Source organism: Tachysurus fulvidraco, chromosome 21, assembly GCF_022655615.1.
Source record: "Tachysurus fulvidraco isolate hzauxx_2018 chromosome 21, HZAU_PFXX_2.0, whole genome shotgun sequence".
Lineage (NCBI taxonomy): Eukaryota > Metazoa > Chordata > Actinopteri > Siluriformes > Bagridae > Tachysurus > Tachysurus fulvidraco.
The window spans coordinates 20,136,327-20,164,161 of NC_062538.1; the positions used below are offsets into that span (position 1 = coordinate 20,136,327).

Sequence of the window (27,835 nt, forward strand, 5' to 3'; positions counted from 1 at the left end):
CCGTCATTTGCTCCATCAGAAAAGAACAGCTTTTCTGGCCGATCAGCCCAAGGATCATGCAGCGTACAACATGGAGGAGGGAATCCCACATACACAAAGAAAAGCATCCAGTTTCCTTCCCAAAATAAGCTGGATTGAGACGGGGACATCTTACAAGGCGCAAACTGTGAAAAGAAAAAGGGGAGGATGAGCTTGAGATTTGAGATAATGCAATAAATAAACAAACAAACAAACAAATTAAATACCTTTTTTCAAATAGTAAAAATATAATGTGATCGTTTTTAAAGGAGCAGTTATAATTTACACTTACATTTCCAGCATTTAGCAGACACCCTTATCCAGAGCGACTTACAGTATATAATTTTTATACACAACTGAGCAATTTATGGTTAAGGGCCTTGCTCAGGGGCCCAATAGTGACAGCTTTGTGGACCTGTGATTGAACTCACTACCTTCCAATTGGTAGCCCAACACCTTAAACACTACGCTACCAGACGCCCCCTGTATATGTAAAATAAAACTGTTTATATAAAAGCTGGATTTTCCTGACAGCCAATTTACATGCCTTGTGGTTAAGTGTGATGTTCACATGCATTCTTTTACATTTTTTACATTCTTTGTTTCTTATCTTGCCCATTTTCCCAACTTCCTTACATCGTGTAGCTAATGAGCCAACAAAAAAAAAGTTAAAAGAGGTGTAAATAAGGATATTCAGGTCAGTCAATATATTTCTAACCAGTTAGGAATTTTAAAAACATTGTTGGTCTCATTTTATTTATTACAAATATAGGATGCTTCGAACAATGCAAAATGCACCTTTAAGGCTTTGTGTGCCTGAGCAAAGCAGATGGAAACTAGAAATTTAATGGCCTGCAGCCAGAGGAAATGTGTACAAGGTCTGGTGGGGGCCATTAATTTCAGACACTATGTAAAGGTCTTACTAAAATTTGTCCTCTGTTTACATTACCTCATTTAGCCTACACATAAATCATACAGGACATGAAGGACATTTTACCAGGAAGCTGTAATCAATCAGTGTTGGATTTAAGAGTCATATTTGACTAGTATTATTCCATTACATAAATAAATACTACATAAAGGATTTTATGATTGATTATACTACAGCATTAAATTATCGGTCATGATTGGACATATTTTAATAAGATTTATAATGTTTTAACATAAAAAATTTAATCTTTGGTTTAGCTGATTTATAAATTATATCAAGAATATATATATATTTTTTTAAAAGCATTAGTGATTGCTCTCATCAGCAGGGAAATGTTAGTTCTGGTAATTTGCTGTGGTATTAATACGATAGACCAATACATGAAATTCTGCTTTAAGAAACTCAACTATTTTTGGGTAGAAACCCCCAGTTCACCACTCGGTCCTTGATCATTTTTCTACAACAACTGCACACCGTACAAGTGTCTTCATCCTTGCATAACATTTTAACTTAGTAGCATGGTTAATATTAATAAAGACATGTTAATAATACTCACTCATTGAAGGACTCGCCCATTGAAGGCATAAGGAAGGGGAAAAGCAGAGCTGTTAGATACCAACACTGGCAATGCCACTCACACAGCACAGTGACATGCTTCGTGTGGCATGTAATGACGACAGCTTTTCATAAACAAGTATCAGGCTTACGACAGGATTCGCTAAACCCTCAATCTGTGATGTAAAATCGGTACATGTGCTATGTACAAACTGACAGATTCCTGCAGTAACACAAGCTAGCTCTTCAGCTTGTACTTGCCTGGTCAAACATTAGCTTCTTATTGTATGTACATTATTTCAAGTATAATTGATTCCTGTAACTCTACATAGAAATATATCTGTTTAAAAACAAAAACAAAAAAAACGGCAGAATAAAATAGAGAGAGACGCACTGTTGTTTTAATTCAAATGGTCCATGAGTGTATTTTGTTGAAGTAGAAAAAAAAGGGAGAGTGAAACATTTTGGTATTGCATCATAAAATCCATGTTCTAAATTTAATAATCCTATCGTATTAACATTTTTTTCTTTTGTCTCCAACCCTACGCCGTACATGAACACGTTTACATCCATGAATCACCCACCCCAAACACTTCTAAATTAAGTTAATACAAGTCAAATCAATTAAAAATACAAAAAAGAATACATCCTTAAAAAAAAAAAAAAAATCAGGGACAGAATTATTTGACGTATATATTTTCTGCACAAGCCAAGGGGGCACACCTCAAAGCAATAAGGTCATACACAGGACGTGTAAAGCTCAGTGAGGCGAGAAACTAATCAGACTGTATTGAGGTAGCTGTGCTCTGCCCAGTGCAGAAAAACTGGCTTTAATAATTATGGTATATATATTAATAAAAAAAAACACCAAAATGGAGCTTATTATTATACAAAGGGGAAGACAGAGAAATAAATGAAAAACAAACACGTAATGCATGCAGGATACACAACATGCAGCTTCCATTTCAGGATCTGATTTAGCCGATGTGTTCACACCCACCCACCGGTCCTATACTCCTGTGCCCCTGCTCTGGAAATTTCAAACAAACATTCACACTGGACACAGTAAACATATGTAAACAGCTTTCCTAGTATCCCTGGTTATGTTCAGGCAGCTGTGTATAGGACGCTCAAACTGGATTCTGTTGATGTGCATCGCTTTTGTTTTTTTCTTTTTTGACAGATTTGTGCATTTTGACAAACTACCTAAACCCATTTTATTACAAAAGCATCCTTACACCAGAATGAAAATGAGTGTTATCGCCTCTGTGTGTTATGGCTTCGTGAAAATATACAGGAGGAAGGAGGAGAGGAGGGGAAAAGTCAAACGGCTGCCTAAAATTAACCCTCGGAAAAAAAAAAACAACAAATGATCTGTATAAAATAGTGTTCAGACTTGGTATACATCATAGAGCTTTTCTTCATGCACTGAAAGGGAGGACAAAAAAAAATTCAAGACAATGAATTTAGTATTTCTACTTTGAAATGTAAATTCTTAAAAAACTAAAAAAAAAGGCAAAATAACAAAAAAAAATAAAAAAATGACCGTTTAAGACCAAAGCAGTAGAACATCCACAGATGTGGGAATAATGGTCATTAATACTTAAAGACTTCAGCTCTATGTGGTCCCCTCCATACCCGCTAGACATGGTTTTTAAAAAGAATTTTGTTACATTTATTATATTATTGTTATGCTTGTGTTAACGCGGTCCTCCTGGTGCACGTTCACTGGTGCACAGGCACACTTACACACACACACTTCTATCTACACACTGAGTAAAGGGAGGGAGGGGTGGGATTTGTGTTTCTGTGCTCAGATGAGTCAGGACCAGAACATTTCAGACAGGTTAGTGTCGATGCTGTAGATCCAGAGCACCAGGGGGAGTGAGAGAGCCACGAACGGCCAGGAGATGCCCTCGGTGCAGGCGCTGAACGAGCATGATTTTCCCGTGGGCATGTCCAAATCTTTACCGGGTTCGAGGTAATTCCTGGCTGCAAATTTCAGCACCTCATCCAGCAGGATGACAGGCAGAGAGATCTTCAGGACCATCAGCCACTGGGTCACGTTCAGCGGTGTGATCTGAAAGATCATCTGAGAACGACAGACGAAAGGTGAGAAAAGAGAGATCAATATGAGAGCGGACACTTTGCAAAACAAATATAAGGGGCCAAGGGCAAATGATCATTTGAATGAATTTATGAAGTTAGAAGTTTCATTAAGTTTTTGCAGGCGCAGTGCTGTAACTCTTAAACCAACGGTTAAATACAGTGCAGCTCGTACCGGTAGAGGCTCCACATAGAGGATGAGGAAGTGGAGGGACATGGATAGACAGATAGCGCCCAGTAGCCATACGTTCTCCCATGGGGGCATGCGCAGCAGAGACTGATTCTCAGACACACTGAAAAGCACAGTGACACCAATAAGAAATTCTATCATGAATCAGACAGGAAATAATTCTGTGGGAATCTGAAAAAAAAGTGCTTGTACTGACCTGTTGAGAGCATTGCACATCTCGATAGTGACGAGCACAGACAGGGCCATGGTCATGGGGTAAGGCGACTCAAACACCTCACAATTAATGCCCTTATACTCTGGGTTTTCTGGTCCACACTGGAGGAAGTGACTCTGCAAAATAAAATAAAATAAAAAATCATTAGGAATTTAAATCCAATTTGCCCGTAACAGCCAGGGAGAACAAAACATAGCTTATTTTAGTAACTAAATACAATTACGTTATTTCCATGAACTTGATTAGAAAAGTTCTGTAATGTACAAGAACACCGACAGGTTGCAGATAAATTCTAAGCACTAACCAGCTGATAGAAGCTGACTCTTGGTCCATCTTCAGCAGCAATAAACCACCAAGCAGCAGCTCCAACTGTGGCAGCACCAACATAGCCTACAGAACACAGATTCAACACAGTCATCCTTCCTGTACATATGTGTAGCTGCTGAATTCATCTGAAGTTGATGAGTCTTCCAATAAGAGATGTGGTAGCACAGTGGTTAAGGTGTTGGGCTACTGATCGGAAGGTCATGAGTTCAAACCCCAGGTCCAACAAGCTGCCAATGCTGGGCCCCTTAACCCTTAGTTGCTCAGTTGCAAGTCACTCTGGATAAGGGTGTCTGCTAAATGCCGTAAATGTAAATATAAGAGCATGTCTGATGTGTTTTCATCATCGTGTACCACAGCAATTTGCCAACGATTACAATTTTAAAAAAATGACAAATTAGATGGGAAGATTCAACAGCATTGTTGAAACCTAGGAAGTATGTCTTATAAACCGGTACAGTACGCAATATTTGTCTCTCTGCATGGTTTGCTTATTACAAAAGAGGTAGAAAGAACTCTGATCCGTGCTTTCACCCTTGGACTCGCTGTGAAATGAAATCGGATATCAAATGCACTTACAGCCAATAGCCAGGTATCTGAAGAAGAGCCAGCCAGAGATGAGGGGCTCCTTGGCATTGCGGGGAGGTTTACTCATGATGTCCAGATCAGGAGGGTTGAAGCCAAGGGCTGTGGCAGGGAGACCGTCTGTCACCAGGTTAACCCACAGCAACTGCACCGGGATCAGCGCCTCGGGGAATCCCAGTGCCGCAGTCAGGAAAATGCTGCATCAGTCAAATAAAAAGGGGTTCATTCTCAGTTCTACAGCATGAAAGTACATCAGAGGATCGGGATATTAAACATATCTGTTCTTACCAGACCACCTCTCCCACATTGGAGGAAATGAGGTAGCGGATGAACTGCTTCATGTTGTTGTAGATTGCTCGCCCCTCTTCTACAGCTGCTACAATAGTAGCAAAGTTATCATCAGCCAGCACCATCTCTGAGGCAGTCTTCGCCACTGCTGTGCCCGATCCCATCGCAATGCCTATCTCAGCTTTCTTCAATGCAGGAGCATCATTTACACCATCTCCAGTCTGGAATAGGAAACAGCAAGATTATAAAAAACTCTGTCGTATATGGATGTAGGAAGTCATTATAACAAAGATCTATCGCTAATTAGTATATATAATTAAGACAGAACCAATTACCATGGCCGTGATCTCGTCATAGGACTGTAGATACTCCACAATCTTGGATTTATGTGAAGGCTCGACACGGGCAAAGCAGCGGGCACTGAGCACGGCTTCGCGCTGAACCGAAGGGGACAGATCGTCAAACTCGCGGCCTGTGAATGCCATGCGCGAAACGTCATCGTTCTCGTTAAAGATACCGATGCGCCTGCAGATAGCCACAGCTGTGCCTTTGTTGTCACCGGTAATCATGATGACCCGGATGCCTGCCCAGCGGCACAGTTTAATAGAGGCGGCCACCTCAGCCCTGGGAGGGTCCAACATGCCCACACAACCCACAAATGTCAGATCAGTCTGCAAAGGACCAAAAAAAAAACACACAAGAAATGGTCAGTTGTATATTTCTAAGCATTTTTTTATTTGCCAATGATTTCTTAATACTCTTACCAGTACAATTATTTCTGGGGTAAAATAAAGTGCAAAGGAAACCCTGATCGACATGCATCAACAATCTTATTTATACCATAAAACATGCTGAGGTAAATAGAGAGCAAGTCACACAATATTTCAATATTTACAATTAAGACCTGTTAAAGCCAAGCTGTAAGAATTGAAAACCTAAGGCCTTTTCATACAGTTCAGTTTCTCACCTCATACTCGATAAAGCGAGATGACTCTTCCAGCCGAAACTCCTCTTTGCCGATGGGATTGTCTCGCGTGGCCAGGGCCAGGCAGCGCAGCGTGTCCCGTCCTGTCCCGTACTCGCGGATCACGGACAGAATCTTCTCCTTGATGCCTGGTGTCAGGGGAACCTTATTACTGCCCACACGGATGTGTGTACACCTGTCGATCACGCCCTCTGGCGCACCCTTCACAAACAAAACAAATATATAAAAATCAATAGACAAGTTAAAAGCAAATACAAAAATAATTCGACATGTTTTCTGGTTAAAACAGTCCAAGATCAGTCTAAGGCTAGGCTGAGTGCTAAACAGTCTGGCTCTAATTTCTCTCATGGATTAGAACAACAAAAATTCTAATATTAATGGGAAAACTAAATGAGCTGAATATTGTTTCATGTTATATGCTCAACATCAGCGAGAATGGTCGTTGGTTAATCAGGAGCAGCATCTATTAAATATATATATATTTAAAAAAAAAAAAAAGATTTTTTAGTTCAACCTGCTGATGCACTGATTACAGAGGAAGGTGGGGGAAAAATCTAACAGCAGCCCCCTGGGCATGATCATTAATTTAAAATAGACAGAAATGGAGGTCAGGAAAACTATTGGGAGACAACAGGAATATATCAGAGATTGAAGCTATAATAGAGTAGGGTGTGTGTGTGTGTGTGTGTGTGTGTGTAGACAACACAATTAACACTGGGGAATTCATGCAAAAAAATAAACATAAATAATAATAATAATAATAATAATATTGTGCATACAAATTATGTTCCTGGTGCTAATTATAAAGCCAGTCGTAAGCTTAGTCATGATTTAAAGCATGGGAAAACAGGGAGGGGGAAAATTTTCTAAACTCAAAACACTCAAAATAGAATCTTTATGGACTGTCCATGTACCATTTTTCCTCATTTTCTTACAAAACAAATTGTTACATCTAAGCACAGTTATCTAAGCACAACTAGATGATGGCTGATGAAATGGGAACATTTGGAATGGCATCTGGTTTAAAAGCACTCGCATAATTAAATGCCAGTAGTCAATTAATCGGAGACCATAACCATCAATCGGTCGTAATCTTGAAGTAACAACAGAAGTTGCATACCTTGACGAACATCTTGCCGAGGCCGGAGCGTGCCTTGTTGGGGGTGCAGTACACAGACATGGACTTCCTGTCCCGTGAGAACTCCAGCGTGAATTCTTTTTTCATCAGCTGTTTAATAACCTGAGACAAAGATCAGGAACATACGATTAGCCGACTATACAACTTACTATCCTTTGTACACACTCGGGAGAAATGTAAAAACGACTGCTTACAGAGTTGCATGCGTTGGCACGTTCTATCTTGGTGAGGGCTTTGAGATCATTGTCAAACACGTTCATCTTCTCCACCAGGCACGTAAGAGCCGTTTCTGTTGCCTCGCCAACTTTCTCGTACACTCCTTTGGCCTGGGTGGAAGGAGGAAAAAAAAAAAAGGAAATAATTAAATAAAAAATACCAGTATACGTATGAGAAGGGAAGGACAAAGACATGTAGGTCAAATATAATCTTAATTTATATTTATACCTCGTTATAGTCTAGAGAGGAGTCGTTGCACAGAGCACAGATTGTTGCCAACTCCACCAGACCATCATACTTGGAGCATTTCACCGGTTTCCCATCATGAAATCTAAGCATATATAAAGTGTGTTTAAAAAAATGATCTAAAGCTCTTTAAATCAAGTTACATCACAGGAGAATATGTTCCTGTGTGCTTGCCTAGACTTAATAAACGTAACTCACACTTGTCCTTCAGGAGCGTATGTAGAACCGGTAATGGTGAACTCTTTGAGAGAGCAGCCGTCTCCCTGCACCCGGTCCACGATGAACATCTGAGAAACACACACAGTGTCAAATCACCAGCAGATGGCGCATAAAAACACAGACGTACATGAAGCGCGCTATCCTGGGAATACAAAAACTTATGGGGTCATGTAGGGGTCAGTACTGACTAAAAGATACGGGAAAACAAGAACGTATTCTGGTTAATAGCCAAATTGGCACTGGGATTTTTCCGGTGAGGAAAACCAGAGCCTTGGGACACAGCAGCAAAGTCACCATAGAGATACAGCCAAACAGCGAGGAAGAAAGAGAGAATAAAGAAAAACACGACAGAGTAAAAGCACGGAGCTGGCAAATCCAAGAGGTGCCTTGTGAATGGTTCGAGTAAGACAACTCCAAATAAATACTTAGTGTGCTGTTCTTCTCTCAGACTAATGCTCAGTTTTAGCCATCATGCTTAAATAAAGCAACCCGACATTCCTTCTGACAAAATCCTAACCCTTTCACGTCGGTTGCAAAGCGGCGATAGATCGTTTATACTAAAACGTATTTTAATTTAATTTGACAGGTCACAACAGCATCCTGAGGAGCAAGACCTGTCACGTACTTGCACAAGTGCACGACTGCAGTCTACAGCACAGATCTAGAGCACAAATTTAAATACCTGAAGTAAAACAGAGCTCTGAAACACAAGGTCGGGTTATGCAACACCACTGCAAGTAACTGACTATGGCATACTGATAAGCATTCAAAGAGAAATGATGGATAAAAAAAAAGGGGGCTGGAAGAGGTGAAGGGCGGGTCCGACAACATACGGAAAGGGGTAAAGAGAGACTGGGAATTAGGATGAACAAGTTTTAAACTATTCAGATTAACGGATTGATGGATAACACTTTTGACAAGCTACAAGAGACAAGGTCATTATAGGAACTGCTGTATCTGGAGTTTAATGGCTGCTTAAAAATAATTTATTCCAGAAGAATTTGATTCGACATGCCATGGCACTTTTGTTGTCCAAAGCATGCTTCTTTAGCTTCGGTTCAACTTAAGTATAAAATTTACCTTATACAACCAGCGGTGAAATATCACCACAGGATCAGATTACTGAACACCAAACCAAATCAATGTGGTCTGGAGGTGAGTGGGTGTATTTTTGTTAATAAACTATCATTTGATATCATTCAACCACTACGGAAACACAGAGGTGCTGAATTCATGATACTGAAGGTTTGCAAGTGGTCATTTGTGATTAAGGTGAAAATCAGTCCGACAGCTCTAAGGGCTTTCTGCCATACAGGAGGCTACAGAATTTTTAGTAACTTGACAAGCAACGGGAACTACTAAAACTATTTAGAGCTGCGTAATCAGGAAGTCTTGAAGACGTTCCACAAGGTTAAGATGTAATGATAAGCAATCGTGAGGTGAGTGCTTCACACCACATCAACAACTAATTATTATATTATTTCTCTAACATTATGCCACACATACCTCCACACTGCGTACACGAATGCTTGGATAAAATAGAATGTTTAAGTATGTTCCTCACCCTGCACACGGACATCTGGTTGGTGGTCAGGGTGCCAGTTTTGTCTGAGCAGATGACCGACGTGCAGCCCAGTGTCTCTACGGAAGGCAGTGAGCGCACGATGGCGTTCTTCTTGGCCATACGGCGCGTGCCCAGCGCGAGGCAGGTGGTAATGACTGCGGGAAGCCCTTCGGGGATGGCGGCTACGGCCAGAGCCACGGCAATCTTAAAGTAGTAGACAGCACCGCGGATCCAAGAGCCACCGTGCACCGGGTCGTTGAAGTGGCCGATGTTGATGATCCACACGGCGATGCAGATGAGAGAGATGACTTTGGAGAGCTGCTCTCCGAATTCGTCCAGCTTTTGCTGCAGCGGCGTACGCTCTTGCTCCGTGGAGGCCATTTCATCACGGATCTTGCCGATTTCTGTGTTCACGCCCGTGGCCACTACGACACCCACAGCCTTACCGGCAGCAATGTTGGTGCCCTGTCAAAGCACAGCACAAAATATCCATTTTTTAAACACCTAAGAATTAATTAGGACAAGATTCGCACAGATCAGACATCCTGAGAAGAAGGTATCATGCATTGTTACTTCACACTTACAGAGAACAGCATGTTCTTCTTGTCCTGGTTCACAGCACGTGGGTCAGGCACTGGGTCTGTGTGTTTAATGACTGATACAGACTCTCCTACACAGAAAGACAAATCAGACAGCAAAATGGTGAAACTGCAATTGTTTATTTTTTTGGCTCTTGTTCTTATAGACAATTCGGCTCAACTGCATTATATCCAACACAAAAGCTTTTACAGGGTAATTGCAGGTAGCACTAAATTTAATTTAGTGTTTTTAACCAAAACAAAGCTGCACAAAATCGTGTATACAGATGCAATAACAAATGTCACGGAAAAGAATCATTTGGCCGAAAGGGAAAAGAATAAATGTTTCTTTTATCTCGCTTTCTTTCTGTACAGGTCAGTGAAGTTTTTGCTAAGCAGTTAACACAAAAGTTAAAACAGTCGATTTGCATAAACCTTCCTCCCACAGTTACGGTCATGCTTCGATGAAGTTTTGGATAGTGATAAGCTGTAATGAATGGACAAACAGCTCAGTCTGTGATCTGATACTGGCCATCAAAACATCCGTGATGCTCCTTTGCTCCAGGCGGAAAGACGTCCTTAAAAGCGATTTTCTCCTGCTTCCACTTTTGCCATCAACCACATTTCACTTTGACAAACTACAAGCATGCATCTGTGCCAAATAATTCCCCAGGCTGCCACACAAACCATCGCTTACTGTATTTTCAGTCAACAGTCGAAGACGGTCATTAGGGGGCGTTTAAACCTGTATGTCAACCTTCAGCTAAACAGATTCTCGCTCAATGCTCAAGAAAATAAGCAGAATTTTAACTGCTTCATTCAGGAATACGTTACAAGCTAATCTGCAAAACGACATTATTTTTCATGTTACTGCCTTAGTACTTTCTATAAATTAGTGAAATGAAAAATGTAATACCTCCAGCTGAGCTCCCCCCCACACCCCCCGACTATAATTTTCACAAAATTGATTTGATACTTTTTACAGAACGACCACACAGACACCCTGTTATTAAACTCACCGAATTTTATATGAGCTAGACCAGTTTTAATAAGGGCTTTATCAATTTTTTAAATCTCAATCACCAACAGCCCAGCATCACTGGTCTAGAGTCTAGAATCCTTCTTGACCTAAGAATGTTAAATTGACAGCGACGCTATGTGTGTGCGTGCACGTACAGTCTTCTGAGCTTTCCAGACTGCACTCAGATTATAATATAAATATTACTTAAAGGTCAGACTCTCTTAAAAAGTGAGCTTTAAATCATTAAAGACACAGAAGTATCTATAACTAGGATCTGCAGTTTAACAGAGTAATGTCAGTAAAAAGAAAAGTGTACAGAATTTTCCGCACTATAAGGCAAACCTAAAAGCCTTAAATTTTCTCAAAAATCGGTGCGCCTTGTGTGTGCACCGAGTTCCAAAAATCTGTAAAAATGTTGTTGTGCGACTTTGGTAAGCGCTCCGCTTGACTGACTGTCGGACCATTTCCCGCTGATACAGGGACACAATACATACACTACAGAGATAAACCAATCAGAGGACATTACGTAATACGTACAGTACGTACGCTTACTTCCGCCACGCCTCCGATAGGTATACTACCGGTATGTCGCAAAACATTTGTTTCTTCCTAACCATTATGCGCTCCACACTCCAGTCCAGTAGGTGGCGGTAAATGCACCTTAAGTTGGTTTGCCATCCGCCAATAAAAATCAGATGCTTACGAGGCACAATTCAAACTACAGTCTATCAGTTACACGGTTGTAAATGGAAATAGAGCAGCTGAAAGTATTCAACATCAATGAATCTATGGTTCGGAAGTGGAGGAAGCAAGAAAATGTACTGCGCCAAGTTAAGAAAACACAGTAAATAAGGACTTTGATGGATTTGTGGGAGAAGATCGATTAAAAAAAAGTGTGTGTGTATTGTTAAACAGTAAAATAAAGTTCAACTAAACTCACTGTTTTGCTTCTGTTACCTTTTTTGTAGGCCGTATGTTTTAGCATGCGCCTTATAATCCAGTGCGCCTTATGTATGGGTTACGTACAGAAATAGACCCCGTAATTGGGACTGCGCCTTATAATCCGGTGCGCCTTATAGTGCGGAAAATACTGTACTCAATTCATTTATCACGATCTTACATTACACTTGGCTCTTGATTGCCTAACAACAAGGCCCAACCAGCGAGAGATCTTATATGCAGTTATCTAATTTATCTAAAAAGCATGTTTTGTCATGAAAGAATATTAAGAATAAGAATAAAACTAAATTCCCAAAAATGGACCTTATGCAGAATTGTTACCAATTAAGGTAGTGAAGCAAAATTATGCCCCACCGAACAGTTTATACACACACACACACACACACACACACACACCTCCTTTTCTGAGCTCCAGACCTCCAAGTAGGGTTAGAATCCCAGGAGGAAAACTGCATGTTTCTTCCTTGGTAGTGTTATTTATTTTTCCTCTAATTATGAACATCAGTCATCACCAATACAACATGCAACTTGTGCTGGTGCACATTCATTCACAAACACTATTGCTCACATCGTGAACAAAACGTGTTTCTTGTGACGTTATTTGTTAAAACTGTGGGGAATTGATCAACAGATCTTACCTGTTAGAATGGACTGGTCCACTCTTAGCGTGGTGGATTTGATGGAGGTTAGGCGGATATCTGCGGGAACCTTGTCACCCACTAGAAAGGAAACAAATCATGCCGTCAGAAATGAGCACAAATTTAAAACCTGGAACATGGTGTTAATAGTGATTAGTTCCATAACCAACTTTTTGGTATCGCTAAATCAATTTCTTTACATGAGAAGTGCTTCCATTATACATTATTCATCTCAAGCACCAACTAAGGTGGCATGTCTCCAGACAGCACTCTTAATGAGGACCACTATAAGCCTTGCAGGCACTCAAGGCATTAAAAACATAGGAACTTAACATTACAAAAGCATAACGTTTGGCATGTTAAGCCCAAGCTGGCGTCAACCACCAAGCGAGTCCTGGGTGTCCTGTGAGGTTGTTTCAAATAACGGATTTGACCATATTATGAATTAAATGCATAAATTTAAAGAACTTTCAGTTCAACTCCTAGATCTTTTTAGTCCTCTCACTGTGAATCTGCTAATGATGAAAAAAAAAACATAAGCTGGAAAATATCGCAAACACAAACACCACATTTTAACCAGTCAGAGTTTGCAAAAAAAAAAAGGCTGAGATGGTTTAATGGTGCTCCAGCGTTCTCAGGCAAATGCTAAAAATAGCTTGTGAATCATTCTTTCCACAAAATGAGAGGGATCAAGACTGCTTATAAAAGAAAAAAAAATAATGTAAACATCTAATTCTTAAAGAAATCTGTAAGACTGACATTTATGAGTCACACAAGAGTGTTCACTTAAACAATGTATAAACCACTCAATGTATAAACGTTAAGTTATATGAAGAATGCTTCAATGAGCTGGCTTAAGGCCAAACTTGAACAAGTGTTTGAGCAAAGTCAGAATTAAAGCTCGTTCGTAGAGACTCATGAGGGCATCTAGTGGGGCTCTGGGAGTGCTAAAGATATCACACATGGTTTTTTTTTGTGGTCCTGTTGATAAAAATACAGTGTCTTCAAAATGCCTCTAAACCAAATGAACAAATGTGGAACATGAACCCAATATATAGCTCAAGTTGGAAAAAGGTCAGACACTAGTGTAACCTAGTTTAAGTAGACAAGGAGAAGGAACAGTCCTTGAATAAATCTCAAATGACAGCAATTTAGCAGCAGTAAGAGATGATGTGGAATTAAAGGTAGCGTCCGGGTGACGTTCGATCTTCCACTTAACGGAGATTGCACTTCTCTTTTGGGAAATGGGGCAGTGGTGTACAGAGCTATAATGTGGGTTGTGAAACAGCTGAAAGTGTCAATAGCTTGCACAGACTTAACCATTCACTCAGGCAAATAACCACGCTTCAAACAAATTGCACGGCTGTCTGAGCGAACCCATCAGGTAAAGCTGTAGCTAAATTCTGGCAACCAGCCAAAAATAATAATAATAATAATAATAATAATAATAATAATAATAATAATAATAATAATTGTACTGCACTATTGAGCGTCATAATTTTATATGCTGTAGGTAAAAAATTGCCAATCGATTCAGTGTGCAATCAGATACAGGCTCTCAACATTGGCCATGATGCTCATATACACTCAATTTTCTTTTACCCCGGCTTACCTTTACTGCAGTGTCAGGCAGCCTAACCTTCTTGGCGCTAAAGGAAATTTCTGCAGAGCTTGCATACTGGTTTTGATTGGGACACGCACTGTTAGAAACGAGGGCAGGGTGGTGATGCGATGACGGGTGGCAACCAGAAATAGGTGCTGTTTAATGGGACAGGACATAATTCGGAGGATGATTTTATTTCGGAGGTGGCGCAAAGGATATAAAAAGAAGTGCGAGATTTAATGTTATAGTTGAGGGTGTTATATATTGCAGAATTGTTTCATTATCGGTTAAAGAAAGCCTTGCGCCGAACGCATGCAAAGACGTTAATGAACCGTATGTCAGAAGTGAGACAGAGCAGAACGAGGAAAGCGGTAGCATAGCGAGCGACTCTCGGAGACGACAGAGCGCACAGGCTGGCAAGACATACGGCATTTCACTGTTGAAGACTTCCTAACCACAGTACAGAAGCAACATGAAATCAAGATTTTAAACTAAACCAGAGGGTTTTTTCTTAGTCACTTCTGAATGAGCACATGGATGATTGATGAATGTCAGTGACCATAATGAACTTTAAAATCAGAAACAATCCTCTGAATGGATTGTCTTTGTATGGTCTCTAAAATGGGAGCTAAATATTTTTCTTGGAAACAGCAAAAACAAAAATAAACGGCTGTTCTAAAAAGACACCCAGGAAGCCGCAGCTGTATTTGAAAAGAATTTTTGTTTTTTGACTATGTTGTTTCTGTTAGCGTCCACAGATTAAATAACTAACTAACTGCACAAATTACATTTTTCATTGATGGAAAAGCTGCAGCTGCCTATTTTCCTGTTTAAACCTTTTAGCACATAACCCATTTATGTGCTCCTTATGCACTAAGGAGGACCACAAAGGCAGACCACCCACCCACACACACCAACAATACTTAAGTAGATACATCCTTGTCCTCCAGGTCCAATTTGGCCTCTGAGTCCAGAGACCAGTCCGCAAAGACAAACTGCAGATCAAACCCAACCTGCTTAGAATTCAAGAGGGAGGAGAGTGGCCATCTGTTTTGCTAATTAATTCCTCAAATTCAGGAAGAGTTGCATGTTGCTGTGCCTCTGCGACAGGGTTGTGTTGTTGCTTAAAGCCTGGCCAGTACACAATCAAAACATGCTCCTAACAGTGGGGATTGATATAAAAAATAACCGAATTGCTGAAGACTCCGTTCTGATTGGTCAGATGGTAGCCATAAATTTTCCAAGGCAAAAATCAGGTTTATATGAACATGCTTGCTCTAGTAGATCATTGATTGTATGGCAGAAACATCATATAAACAGGTTAAACTTTTTGTTACTGTGAGTATTTTTGGAAGGAGTCTCCAGTGTCAGGTTTTCTGATGTGAAAAGCTCCATTAAAATATTGCCCTATAACTGTATAGCCTATTATGGATTATTTCTTATAATACAGTTGAGAAGACACCAACCAAAGTTTTTTTTGCAGTTAACGGGGAAAGCATGCAACCCAACAGACGGCTGCAGAATGGCAAAAGGGGTTAATGAAGACTCTCTCTCAGACAAAGTCATCATGGGGTCAGTTCTTTAATAATTCCAGCACATCCTGTACCCTTTTAAAGGTCACCAAACTGTGACACCGTGCACAGACACTTCCTGCTGGCTTGGTTGGGGACTCGTCAATTCTCGCTCCCAAATCCCTCCAGAGCCCAAACGCAATAAAGCGCTGCGCTAACAGCTACTGAGGTCAAAGACGTGAGATCGTTTTCCAAAAGGTCATGAACCTTTCTGAAGAAATTCTCTAGAAAACATACAGTTCCTGACCGTGTTTGTTGTTTTTGCTTTCTTACTGGAATCAAACACCACAAGTTAAAGCATCCCAGTGTTGCATGTTTGCAGTAGGTTAATGACAGCAAAGGAAAATGTTTACATGCACAAAATGAACAAATCTTGAACAAACTTTGGTTAGGAATTCAATTGTTTTTTTTTCATATATCTTTTACAAACATACCGAAAACAGACTGATTTGATCAATAGGATATATTTTTGTTCCTTGTTTTCATGTTTTGGTTAATAAGTTCAGCCTCGATGTTCGTTTTTATTTTGACATTATATAAAATTCATTGGCAGTCACGTTCAAAGATCTAAGCATCTGATAGCTTGCAATTTTCTTGTTTGGTGCACAAGTGCAAGTATTTACAGCCATAGATATATACAGTTGGTCCAATCTGACAATTATTACATTATCCATAAAAAAGTACCACCTCAAGGTCAGAGGACTATCAATGGCCCCCATGAACAAGCATGGTGTAAACAATCCTGGCATGTCTTATCTCTTCTCTTTTGCTTTATGATACAATTTACACGTTTCTCAAGCACTCAGACCTACTGTTGAAGTTTCCTCTCAAACTAAGCTGCTGATCTGCCACACAGAAAGTGAATGGGATGTTAGAGTACCATCTCAGGAGACAGGAGGATACTCGGCTGAAAGGTCAGTAATAGAAGCTGTCTTGAAGATGACCAAAGACAGAGACACTTCCCAGGCCAAACAGTGGATCAGGTGGGAGAAACCCAAGCTAACAGGACTGGCATTGTGTTACAAGGCAACAGCTAGCAGGCGTATGAGAGGCAGCTGAGAAGTACATCTCTGTGGGAGGCTCGGAGAGCAAACGTCAGGGAGGGGTCTGCTGGGTTTCTTTTTCCATCATCACCTTCCAAGGTCATGCCGCCGGCGAGGAGTATGGGAAACAAAAGATGCAGTCCGATCCTCAACCGATGACTCATTCCATTAGAGTAGGAGGGATGGTGGGGATGAAAAAAATGATGCAGTTTCTCTTTTCAGCTATTCAGAGATGACGTTTGTGCCATAAGCTGCTGATGCTGGATGAGTGCGTCGAGGGGGTTGACAGATTGACTGAGGCAAGCCAGGTCCTAGTTAATTCTTCACTGAATAGCCGCAATGCACTCATACAGCTTGAGAACAGAATTTGCGCGACGTTGAAATTAGTCTAGAGAAAAATGTGAAGTGAAAGAGGTGACTAGTCTCCCTTCATAGAGGTATGATGAAAAACCTGCAAGGTCACAGCAGCTTTAAAAATCCCATGACGCCATCTGCAGCAGGACTGCCAGACATATCGGAGCTCTCGAGCGCTAGATTTGTGGTCTCTGACGCAGGGAGGTGTTACATTTCAAATCAGCTTTTGTCCTTAATAAAAATCAATTTGATAAACAGTGGAACTGATCCCAGACCATGACTCTCAGAGATGCTTGATAGACACACTAAGCACAAAAGAGCATGTGTGCATGCACACACGCTTTAGTGAGTTTAGTGTGTGTGAGAATGTACTCGATGTTAATACTACTTAATATTCCTCTCATGCTGAACCCTTTCTGTTCTTCCTCCCCTAGCCGTCTTTCTGTTTTTCCTCTTTGTCCTTCAAATTGGTCTCAATTTGCAACACTATGGGTTAACACCACACTGCCTGACGGTGCAGAGGGTTCAGAATCAATTCCCTCTCTTGATTCTCACCGTAGTGTCTCCTTCTCACTGCGGACAAACACCCAGCACAGGCGAAGATGACGCAGGACCGAGGCAACCAATCCGTGTGAAGAGAGACAGACTGAGGACGCAGGAGACGGGGTCGTTGAAAAGAACCAGAGCTTCGCCTTCTTCCTTCCTCCAGATTGCAGAACACGTATCTGCTCACAATATCTGGTGCTAAGCAGTCCTTCCTCGTACACCTGTGAGCAACCTGTGCTCAGCTGGCATTGCTACTGTAGCTGTTATTAGCCAGCATCTCTTTGCAAGCACTTCTGTAATGTTTTATATGCAACAGTGACCCAGAATGGGGAAAAGATCAGCAATGTAATGATTTCTAATCTCACAGAAGCTCAAAAAAAGGCCACAGTGACTGGGTATGCTGCAGCAAACCAAAATGCATGTGCATTTAACCTTTTCTTAATTAGCTGCTGTAATTACACATGTCGGTGGATACTTTATACGATTTGCTGTTAAATTATAGATTATGACTTGTTAAAGTGTAAATTTACGACTGAAGAAAGCCGCCGTCTCATATATACGTGCATGCTGAGGTCAAACGATGGATTTTATTTTACATTTCAAAACCACCCTCCTTTCCGCATCCCCAGACAAAGTAAAGATGTGTCTTTTAAACAAGAAAATCAAGACAAGACGTAACTAACATTAAAAGTGGCTTCTGGGTTATTAGTTCTTCTGCATTCGACATACAACCGAAAAGAGGAGAAGTATCTTGGGACTGGGTTAACTTTGGACCGCTGTGTGTACAAACTACAAAGTGAGATTGATCTCGACTAAATTAAAGCATTTGTTTATACAGTGGAACTCAATCAAAGCTAATGAAGTGCTATTATGTTTATACACCATGTTCTTTTTTTTTTTTACATCACTACCTTAACCTGTCACAACTATTTTGAATTCTGAAGTGAGGATTTTACATTTGTTTTACATGGTTTTCCTATTTTGGAGAGGATGGGGTAAGGGATGTAGAAGGCTACCTAAATCAAGTGGCAACAGTGTTTTATGCAAAAAACTCACCAACATTCTGTTGGTCAAAACTGTACGCTAATGTCTGCAAAAAAAACATGTAATCATGCATTACATTTCACTGGGTGTAACCAGGCACAAGCAAGTTCAATAGCCAAGCTTTAGACGGTTATCTACTTTTATGAAGCATGACTAGACTTTGCACCTCTTCAGTTATAACTTGTGCTCTAGTCTCTACATTGCAAGCAGCCAATAAAAAAAATCTGATTAAAATGTACAGCAAAGCTCGATTGTCAAATTTTTTTCCTAGACATCTTCACAAATCTAATTCATGGTGTATATTTAATCCAATGCTGTCATGCTGTTTAAAAAAAAATAAAATAAAGTAGAGGCGCGCGCAGGGGTGTGTGCGTGTGTGTTTAGTACCGCATCCTAGCTAATGAAACATTTAAACAATGACCAGAACACTGACGTCAATAACAGGAAAAGGGTAAAAAACTATTTTGATCGTTCAAAATCTTCAAGAATTTTCTATTACAGTCTTGTTATTTCTTTCATTGAGTTTACTGTTTTTTTTTAATTAATTTTATAATTTATTTTACAGTGTATTTTTTATTCTATATTTTATTGGGTTTATTATTGTCAGTGTTCTATTTCATTATTTTTATTTTAAAATGATTACAGAACAAAATCACTCATTTCATCCACTTCTATATAAAGCATTATAGTACAAAACAAGGCAGCATGGTGCAAGAGCCATTGTAGATAACCCTTCAAATGGTAGACCACACTTCCATTGAGGACGTGGAACAGGACGGTTAACTCTGTAAGAGCTTGATGTGAATACTCCGGATTGGTGGATTAACAGATTCTCTCTGTGCAACATTAGCGCAGCCTTTTTAAACAAAGCAGCGTTTATAACAGCAACCAATGCAAAGCAGCAGTGACGCAGTGCTTTGATCGTCCCTTGTCTTTCTCACATGTCTAGGCACGTTGTCATCCAAGAGCACACACACACACACACCCGTACCTTGAGCAATCAAGACAGTTGAACCAACAACAAGGGAAAGTACAAAACTAACTGTAACTCGATCACTCACAGACATTACAGAAACCGTCCGGGCAGCACGATGACTGCAGTCGGGCATTGCTTACAGCAATACGGCAGCTTTACACAATTCTGTGCGCTGACTGGTGTTTAATATCAACAGATGCTGAAAATTAAATATTCTTACCGGCCACTTCCACAATATCTCCAGGAACAATGTCTCTGGCTTTGATCCTCTGCACGCTCTTCCTGTCCTGACGATACACTTTTCCCATCTCGGGCTCGTATTCCTTGAGGGCTTCGATAGCATTTTCTGCATTTCGCTCCTGCCAGCATGATTAAAACAAAAGAGATACGTTGACATCACTGAACAAAAGAACAGATTACATGGCATACATTCGAGATTGAGAGCACTGTGGGTGCGATAGCTACAGCAATGATATTAAGAATATAATCCTCTAGTGCTTATCTCAAAGCACAGTACTTTAATGAACTTTACACCACTGCTATCATTGATCATGGCCTCATTTATGATATGCCCACAAAAAAAAACGGCAAAAAAAGTTTGCCATTAACCTGAAGCATAGGTTCCTCCCTGTAAATGTCACAGCACACACATTTGAAGTGTTTCAACCCCCTTGTTCACAATTCCAAAATTAAAGAGCAATCATTCCTTAAGTGAAAAATGTGCTGACGGTGGCTTGTATGTTGGCTGTTTTTTTGGCCAGATGCCTCTGCAGGCTTCATTTGAATTATGAGAACCGTAAATACTAGAAAAAAAAAAAAACATTATTTTAGCTACCGGTTCAAGGCAACCAGGCAGTCCGCAGGATATTTGTCCGACTGCCTAGTTAACGATTTTATTACCTGTCCAACACTGCATCAGGGGTAAATTAGCAATCATTTAACATGTAATCGTTCCATACTTGAGACTTCTTTTCTTAAAAACACTTCCTTATATAACAGATAACGTCATCTCTGGCACTCACTGTACTAGCGATATCCAGATCTATGGATTCTGATAAAATCCTAAAATGAGGCGTAGCCAAAGTAAAAGGAATATATATATATAATGCATGCAACTCCGTTATTGGGGTCGCTGTGAGCTGTGGTTTGGGTTAAAGTCAAAACACATGTAAAAGTGTACGCCACATTTTCTTATACTCAAGACTCACTTAACATTCAATTTAAAAAAGTGAACAAAATCTGGAGGGAAAAAAAAAAAAGCATGAGTCCCCTGGTTCCTGTTTCCGAGTCTTGGTTCCTCACAAGCTTTCTTTAAGAAAGCTATACTTTGAGAGTTTGACACTTCCAGGTGGTTATGCATTGTCAGAAACTACTTATTCACTTCATGAGCCTTATGCTGAAGCACCCTCCATTCTATGACCATGGTTTAGCGAGTCGGTTACAGTTTGTCTATGTGCGATGAAAAATAATAGCAAGCTAAACTGTATACTCCACTCCTTCAAAGTATCCGTGTCTTTGCAAGACAGACCAAGACAACACCACAGTTATGCTTCCATTTTTGCATTTGAAAAGTACATATTAATTTTTTTTTGTGTTGTTCTTTTAGCTGCTCCTGTTAGGGGACGCCACAGGGGAACAATTCAACCCACACACTTGATTTGGCACAGGTTTCACTCTGGATGTCGTCCCATTTTTATCCAGGCTTGGGCCTGATGTGCAACCCCAAGGTGTTTACTTAGTTCCATGCCCAAAAATCGAACCCAATCCATGATAGGGAGCATTCGGGATCCTTAACAGCTATGCCACCAGAGTAAACAAACTAATTTACAGTTAGGAAACAAAGTTGCATGTGGAAACCTAAAGAAATGAGAGACTGTAGGATCGGGGCAGAGGAATCATACGAGACAATTCGTACAAAACACAAATAAAATTGAATGTCTGTTTCTTGGTAGAGTGAGAATGAGAATGAATTTAGTAGTTCCATATCAATAACAGAGAAACCTCACTGGTGCATGAAAGACTGAATGCCCCAAGTTAGCCACACCGTTTTCTCATTGCCACATAGAAACGCCATCCTTTAACCCTGAAAATTACTCACATGATATCAGTGACCAAAATTAAACCAATGAAACTGGGACACCGGGTTTCAGGGCAACTGAGAGGAGGAAGACCCTCTGCTGTATGCTGGGCTATCTTAAGACGAGCAGAAACGAGATCACCATAAGCTTTCGTTTCACATCAAGGACCGTTTCATTGAGGGGAAAAAGGAAGAAAGACACACAAACACAACAAGCACAATGACTGCTTAACAAAGATGATGGCAAAAACTGTCCACAGACGTAGGCTTCTAATAAAGCCAAAAATCCTGTCTTTAAATGTAGATTTTAAAAACACAAGCTGAAAATAGATATTGGTTATAAAAACTGCATGCTAAACTCTTGAATCTGATTGGTCAAGAAGGTGCCAGATCTGATTTTTTTCAGCGTACAAATCATCAAGATTGTATTAAATGTTCCTGTTCTAATGGGTTATTATTTTTATACTAAACACCAATTTCAGTGTTGCTGCTTCATATATTCAACTATTCACTTAACTATAACCCAGCAACAGTTTTATTCTTTAAATATACTACAACAAATCGTGCAAGGACGAATGTTCTCTCCAGGAAGAAAAAGGAGTACACTTATATAACCCAACAGTAATATATACTAATAACAAAAAAGGCTGGTATGAAGTCCTAAATGCCTGCTGTATTGCTGTACTGCTTTCCGTTTTTGTACTGTACACAAAAACCTAAATTCAGGCGGCAGACACCGGTTTTTCCACTATTTCTGAACAATTATTTTTAAAATACCCACAGTGCCCTCAATCGCTCTTTATTGAAGAGAAAAAGGGTAAACTTACCTGCCAGACACCTACGATGGCGTTGGCTATAAGAATCAACAGTATTACAAAAGGCTCCACGAAAGCTGTAATGGTCTCCTCTTCTTCAAACCAGGCCAGAACCTACAAAAGAAAAGAAATGAAGGAAACTTGGATCAATAATTATTCACACTGGCTTTTGTGTTCTTGTCCAAGCACTCGCTCATGGTCAACTTTAAACCCCAAAACATGGACAGGAGTTGATTCACAGAAAGGCCATAAAGATATGCAGGGTTTAGCTGGTGTGTTGTTCTTTGGGCAAGTCAGAACACAGTAATAACATACAAGAGCAAAACAACTTGTTGGTGAGCTTTTTAATGTGATAGTGTAGATCGGCTTAGAAGACAACATGAGCAAGACTCAAATGCAGTGAAGAATTGATTTGATTTTAAATTGGCTCAAGTGTAAAAATAAGCCAAACCTGCTCTGTATTTATTTTCGACATGAACCGCTACAGGTCTTAATAGTGTAAAACATACAGCTGGCTGCTGTTTATTTATTTCTTTTTTGCAGAAATTATCTGTGAACCTTAAAGCAATTTAATCTTCAAGAGAAAGAGATTAGACTCTCAATCATGTCCTGTGAACCGTTCATGCTGTCTACAAATAAATAAATAAATAAAAAGAAAAATACACGAGTTACTGTCATTCCTCATACTTGGACTGAAATTTCTCATACTCTCAAAACAAGAGGAAATAAATGTTGAATTCATAATCAGTATTAAACTTGTGGCTTCACACACACTGGGTGAAAAGAGAACATGGGGATGATCTGATGACCAGCAGTATCGTGAACCACTGGTAAAATAATAGGCTCACAGAGATCGCAGTAAGTAATCAGACAGCGAATGAGCAGAGTTGGGTTTAAACACATGCACTTCTGCTCACCTCGCACACAGCAGTATTTCAGCGCATGTAGACCTGCACACGAAAATATCAGCAGATATGCGCGTTTGATTTAATGCAGACTTTCAAGCATGTTGTATTTTCTGGCTTAGCACACTGTCCAATCCAAGAATTAACTATTCAGGTGATTCACTCAGCTCAACTTAACACACTTCATCTTAAACAAATAAACAAACAATTACTGCATTTAATCCAGTAGAAATTAGCACCATTTTAAACATGGCAAGTATATTACTAATTTCTTGTGTGTGTGTGTGTGTGTGTGCGCGCGTGTGTATACATGCATGATCTTACTCCTAATGATGCACAGTAATTCTCTGTGGATTAATTATCCACCATTAGCAGCAAAGAACTAATAATTGTAGCATCTTTAATTATGTGGGTGCAAGTTTACTGAAAACATCTCTTGTATGTATCCCTTCAAGCCAGCTAGCTATGCGATACGTAAATATAAAAACAACCAAGTAACACTTCACTCCTGTTTAACGAATGACTTTGTGACCAAGCCGCATCAGTCAGATGGGATGTTATTTCGAGGCATCACATCACAATGTGTCAATTTGGAAAAAAGGGCCAACCCAAGCTTTCGAGAGGACTGCAGTCATGCACCCTTTAGTAAGCGGAGCAGGCAGTAAAAGGGCACAAAGTGCTGACTGTATGATGCAAACTCCCGTGGGACACCTAGTAAGAAAGGAACACCATGCTACTGATTTACAGACCAGATTCCAGGCTGTCATCACCCTACTCGCTGTGATACGCAACAAAGGGCATGTCAATACAAGATGATGGAGGGGTTACTGGGGTAAACGCTACTCTTACTCCTGTCAGCCTAGAAGTGGATCTGACTTCCTCGTCTCCCCAAAGCATTTGTCCTGATAACGGAATTGCAAAAGGAAACTGGCAGTGTAAGGTTACTGAGGCCACACAGAGGATCAGGCACATAATCACCCATGTTGTTCACAACATTCCAGATTTCCAAGGCCTCTTAAACACACCATGCTCGTCATTCCGACAGCGTAACTCACCACAGCTGAAGCCCTCGTTAACACAGTCTGAAACATTTGGCCTGATCTTCAGCCTTTAATCAATTAGAACCTTGATGAAATTATGTTATAATGTTAAAATTACAAGACAGCACCGATGACCTGATGTTCTGATTGGTCGGAAGGTGTGAATTCACTTTCTATAACCACATGGTTTTGACAATTTACCTTTACAGCCAAGGCAAGTATTTTTTTTTTATTTACATGCTTTTCACAATACATTATCGTTTCTATATGTCAACGACTATATTAATGGACACTTTTTTTAATGGACGTGTCTCAGGTACAGCTTTCGAAGGAAAATAGAATTCATGAACAAAAAAAATGGAGGGAAAATGCTTTACGTTTTCTACCATGGGAAATTCTTTAGGTCAGAGGACTTTGCGCTTTTTGATTTCTCAGTAACATGAAAAGCTGTATTTATTAACAAGAGAGTGAGAGCGAGAGAGGCTGTTGAAAGAACAACTTTTTTTATAGCTGCTATAACAATTGCTATAAAACAGACCAACATTTAATGGATAATTGCATAATACACTAACGGGTAGTACTTTCATAGAGAAAATTGTATTGTAAGCCTATTGTTGTACAAAGAAGAATACACAAATCTGGATTAAATTATCCTGTAACATTACACCCCTTAAGTGTATTCCTTTACCTGTGCAAGCGAATTACATGTAGTTCACACCCACCGACCACAGAACATAAAGCCAGACCTACCCTTCATGAGTGTTTGCACTTAAGTGATTAAACACATTTAACGCCATACTTACAAATGATATACACGCAGCCAGAAGAAGAATCCGGACTAACAGATCCTCAAACTGCTCGATCACCAACACCCACAGTGATTTACCTGTGAAGAAAAGAAACGCAAATTCATTATGAACAGATACCAAGACTAGCTGCAGATATTCATTTAGTAAAGATTCCTGTGAACAGGATTACCTTCTTCTGCTGGCAGTTCTGTGTGTAGAGGAAGGATTCACACCAAAAGACAGAGAAAAAAAAAAGTAGAAAATGTTTAGATGCATGGCAATCTTTTATTTTTTTATTTTTTTTGTTCAATCACAGACAATAGTGTATTTATCACGTGTGGACAGTAATATACATTACATCTATACAACAAAGCTCCACTTTGAAATGTCTTCCTTTCAAGTAAGACAGTCTTGTAAATTGAACAACACTGTTTAACTCGATGATCTTGAACAGACCACGGCTGGCTCTGCTGAGCCGCGATGACGTCAGCCGCTTTCGGTTCGTCTTTTAACGGTTACCACGAGGCCTCAGTACGTTTCCCACAGCAACGATAAGCTAACGCACAATTAGCTAACGTTCATTTATTCAACCGTTTTCTAATTCTAGTTCCAAATTGTCAGGCTATTAAAAAAGACCCACGGTGTAACATCCATCTGAACAGACGTGACGGTGTTCATTTGCGTAACTAACGTTCCGCTCCGCTCCCTCACACGGGCATTAAAATAAGCCGGTAGAAAGTTAGCCGTTTGAGCCACTTACCGTTTGCTCCCCATCTCTCTCGCTGTCTCCTCACTTGGTCGAGTCCGAGTCCGGTACTTTCGTTAACGCTGAAATAGCTGTAAACCTCTTCCACCGTTTTGGTGTGAGCGTTCTCCATAACGTACAACCGGCGTTTTTAAACCTACAAGCTATTACTGTTCTTTTAATCCTTAGTGAAGAGAAAAAAACGAATATACGAGAAACGGTTAAGAAAAGCAATGATTCAGAAATAAATTAGCAGCAATAGCTATCAGAGTCCAGTGCGGCGCGCGCGCACACACACAACGCCGAGAACTGTTACCTGCTATGCTAAGCTAAGCGCTATGCTAAGCTAAGCTAACGTTACTTCGCCGCAGCAAGTTTCAGCCGAACCCGTGTCAAGCCCGTGGACCTACAGCAAATTAATGAAGATGTCAAAACGCTGTTTTTAATGCGCATAAAACTATATATCGTGAGCTGCCGTCACGTCTTCAGCTCATTCCTAAGAACAGCAGAATACCGGGTAGTTCCACTAACGCAAGCCGCTCACACTTCTCTCTCTTTCCGCTCATCGACTGAGCCGCATACGCTCCCGTTTCTGTGTCCGCATGTGGAAGCGTTTGATTGGTCGAACACGACCCGGAAGTCCTGGACCCCGCTGATTGGCTGCCTGCGTTCTACGTATAATACTAGCTCTTGCATCTTCATGTCTATTTAGAAATGATTTGTATTAAGAGTCTCATTTGACAGCGTGAACGTGTGCTAACGTATAGGGGAAAAAACAACAAATGGAGCAAAAGACGTTTTGTTCCCAGGATTCCATTAACTGTAACTAAATTATCCATGTGAAGGTAAGATGAACTACAAGCTTCCAGGTAGATGGACGTCATATTTGATAGGGCAACACTTTAAATGTTCATCATAGACATGATGATTTAAATGATAAACATGGATTTAAAGACAAGTTTAAAATCCAAAATATTATGTTTAATTTGGATGTAAAAGTTTAAACAACGCAATTTAATGACTTACAGGTGTAACACGTTTAGCTTGGTGACTTATTAACAAGATATAGATTTAGATTTAGATTTAGATTTTAAAACGTAACAATACATATTTTTTAAGGCTGACAAAAAAGGATAATATATAATATATTTATTCTTCTTATTATTCTTATTATTCTTATTCTTATTATTTATGTTTTTACTTTTATATAATAAAATATAATTATATATATATATATTACTTTTATATATAAACATCTATTTATTGGTCCCTTCCAATATGGCGGACTAATTAACGTACTGCGGCTAGTTGTCCAATCATATCATAGCTCCTTCCGACGTCAGTTGGCTCTGATTGGATCAGCTGATCTATCCTGCTGAATGATGTCGCCATCGTGACGCCATGTTCATAGGAACAACGACTTTAAATAAGAACAGCTGAAATGAAGTGTAATGTGTAATTTCATTTTTTTGGTAAAAGGGTCATTTTATTAAACGTATCCATAACAGACAGTTCTTTAAGCTTTGGTTCAAAAGCCTGTAGGAGAAACATA

General features: G+C 40.0%; 1 protein-coding gene across 2 annotated transcripts; it reads right to left on the reverse strand.

Annotated features, from left to right (window-relative positions):
- Positions 1-1,878: 1,878 nt before the first annotated feature.
- atp2a2b (ATPase sarcoplasmic/endoplasmic reticulum Ca2+ transporting 2b) lies at positions 1,879-26,865 on the reverse strand. 2 transcript variants are annotated; one of them, XM_027152673.2, is made up of 21 exons: positions 26,600-26,829; positions 26,299-26,467; positions 25,729-25,746; positions 25,554-25,636; positions 22,818-22,919; positions 20,134-20,272; positions 12,777-12,857; positions 10,164-10,249; positions 9,580-10,044; positions 7,995-8,083; positions 7,779-7,881; positions 7,529-7,660; positions 7,317-7,436; positions 6,179-6,397; positions 5,547-5,882; positions 5,212-5,432; positions 4,918-5,120; positions 4,319-4,404; positions 3,997-4,130; positions 3,786-3,903; positions 1,879-3,596 (listed from the first exon to the last, which is right to left on the reverse strand). In XM_027152673.2, exons 2-21 carry the CDS (start codon positions 26,414-26,416, stop codon positions 3,327-3,329), a joined length of 3,123 nt encoding a protein of 1,040 aa, XP_027008474.1. In that variant the 5' UTR covers positions 26,417-26,467; positions 26,600-26,829; the 3' UTR covers positions 1,879-3,326. The 2 variants fall into 2 exon arrangements, with proteins under 2 accessions (XP_027008474.1, XP_027008473.1); XM_027152672.2 differs by having other exon boundaries at positions 26,299-26,865.
- Positions 26,866-27,835: the final 970 nt, after the last annotated feature.

Coding starts and splice junctions, on each gene's coding strand:
- atp2a2b (XM_027152672.2), bottom strand. CDS start 26,416: ATGGAGAACGCTCACACCAAAACGGTGGAAGAGGTTTACAGCTATTTC. Junction 5,433..5,546: donor ATGACGAGATCACGGCCATG/GTAATTGGTTCT, acceptor TTCCTATTCCAG/ACTGGAGATGGTGTAAATGA. Junction 4,131..4,318: donor GAGTCAGCTTCTATCAGCTG/GTTAGTGCTTAG, acceptor TTTATTTTGCAG/AGTCACTTCCTCCAGTGTGG.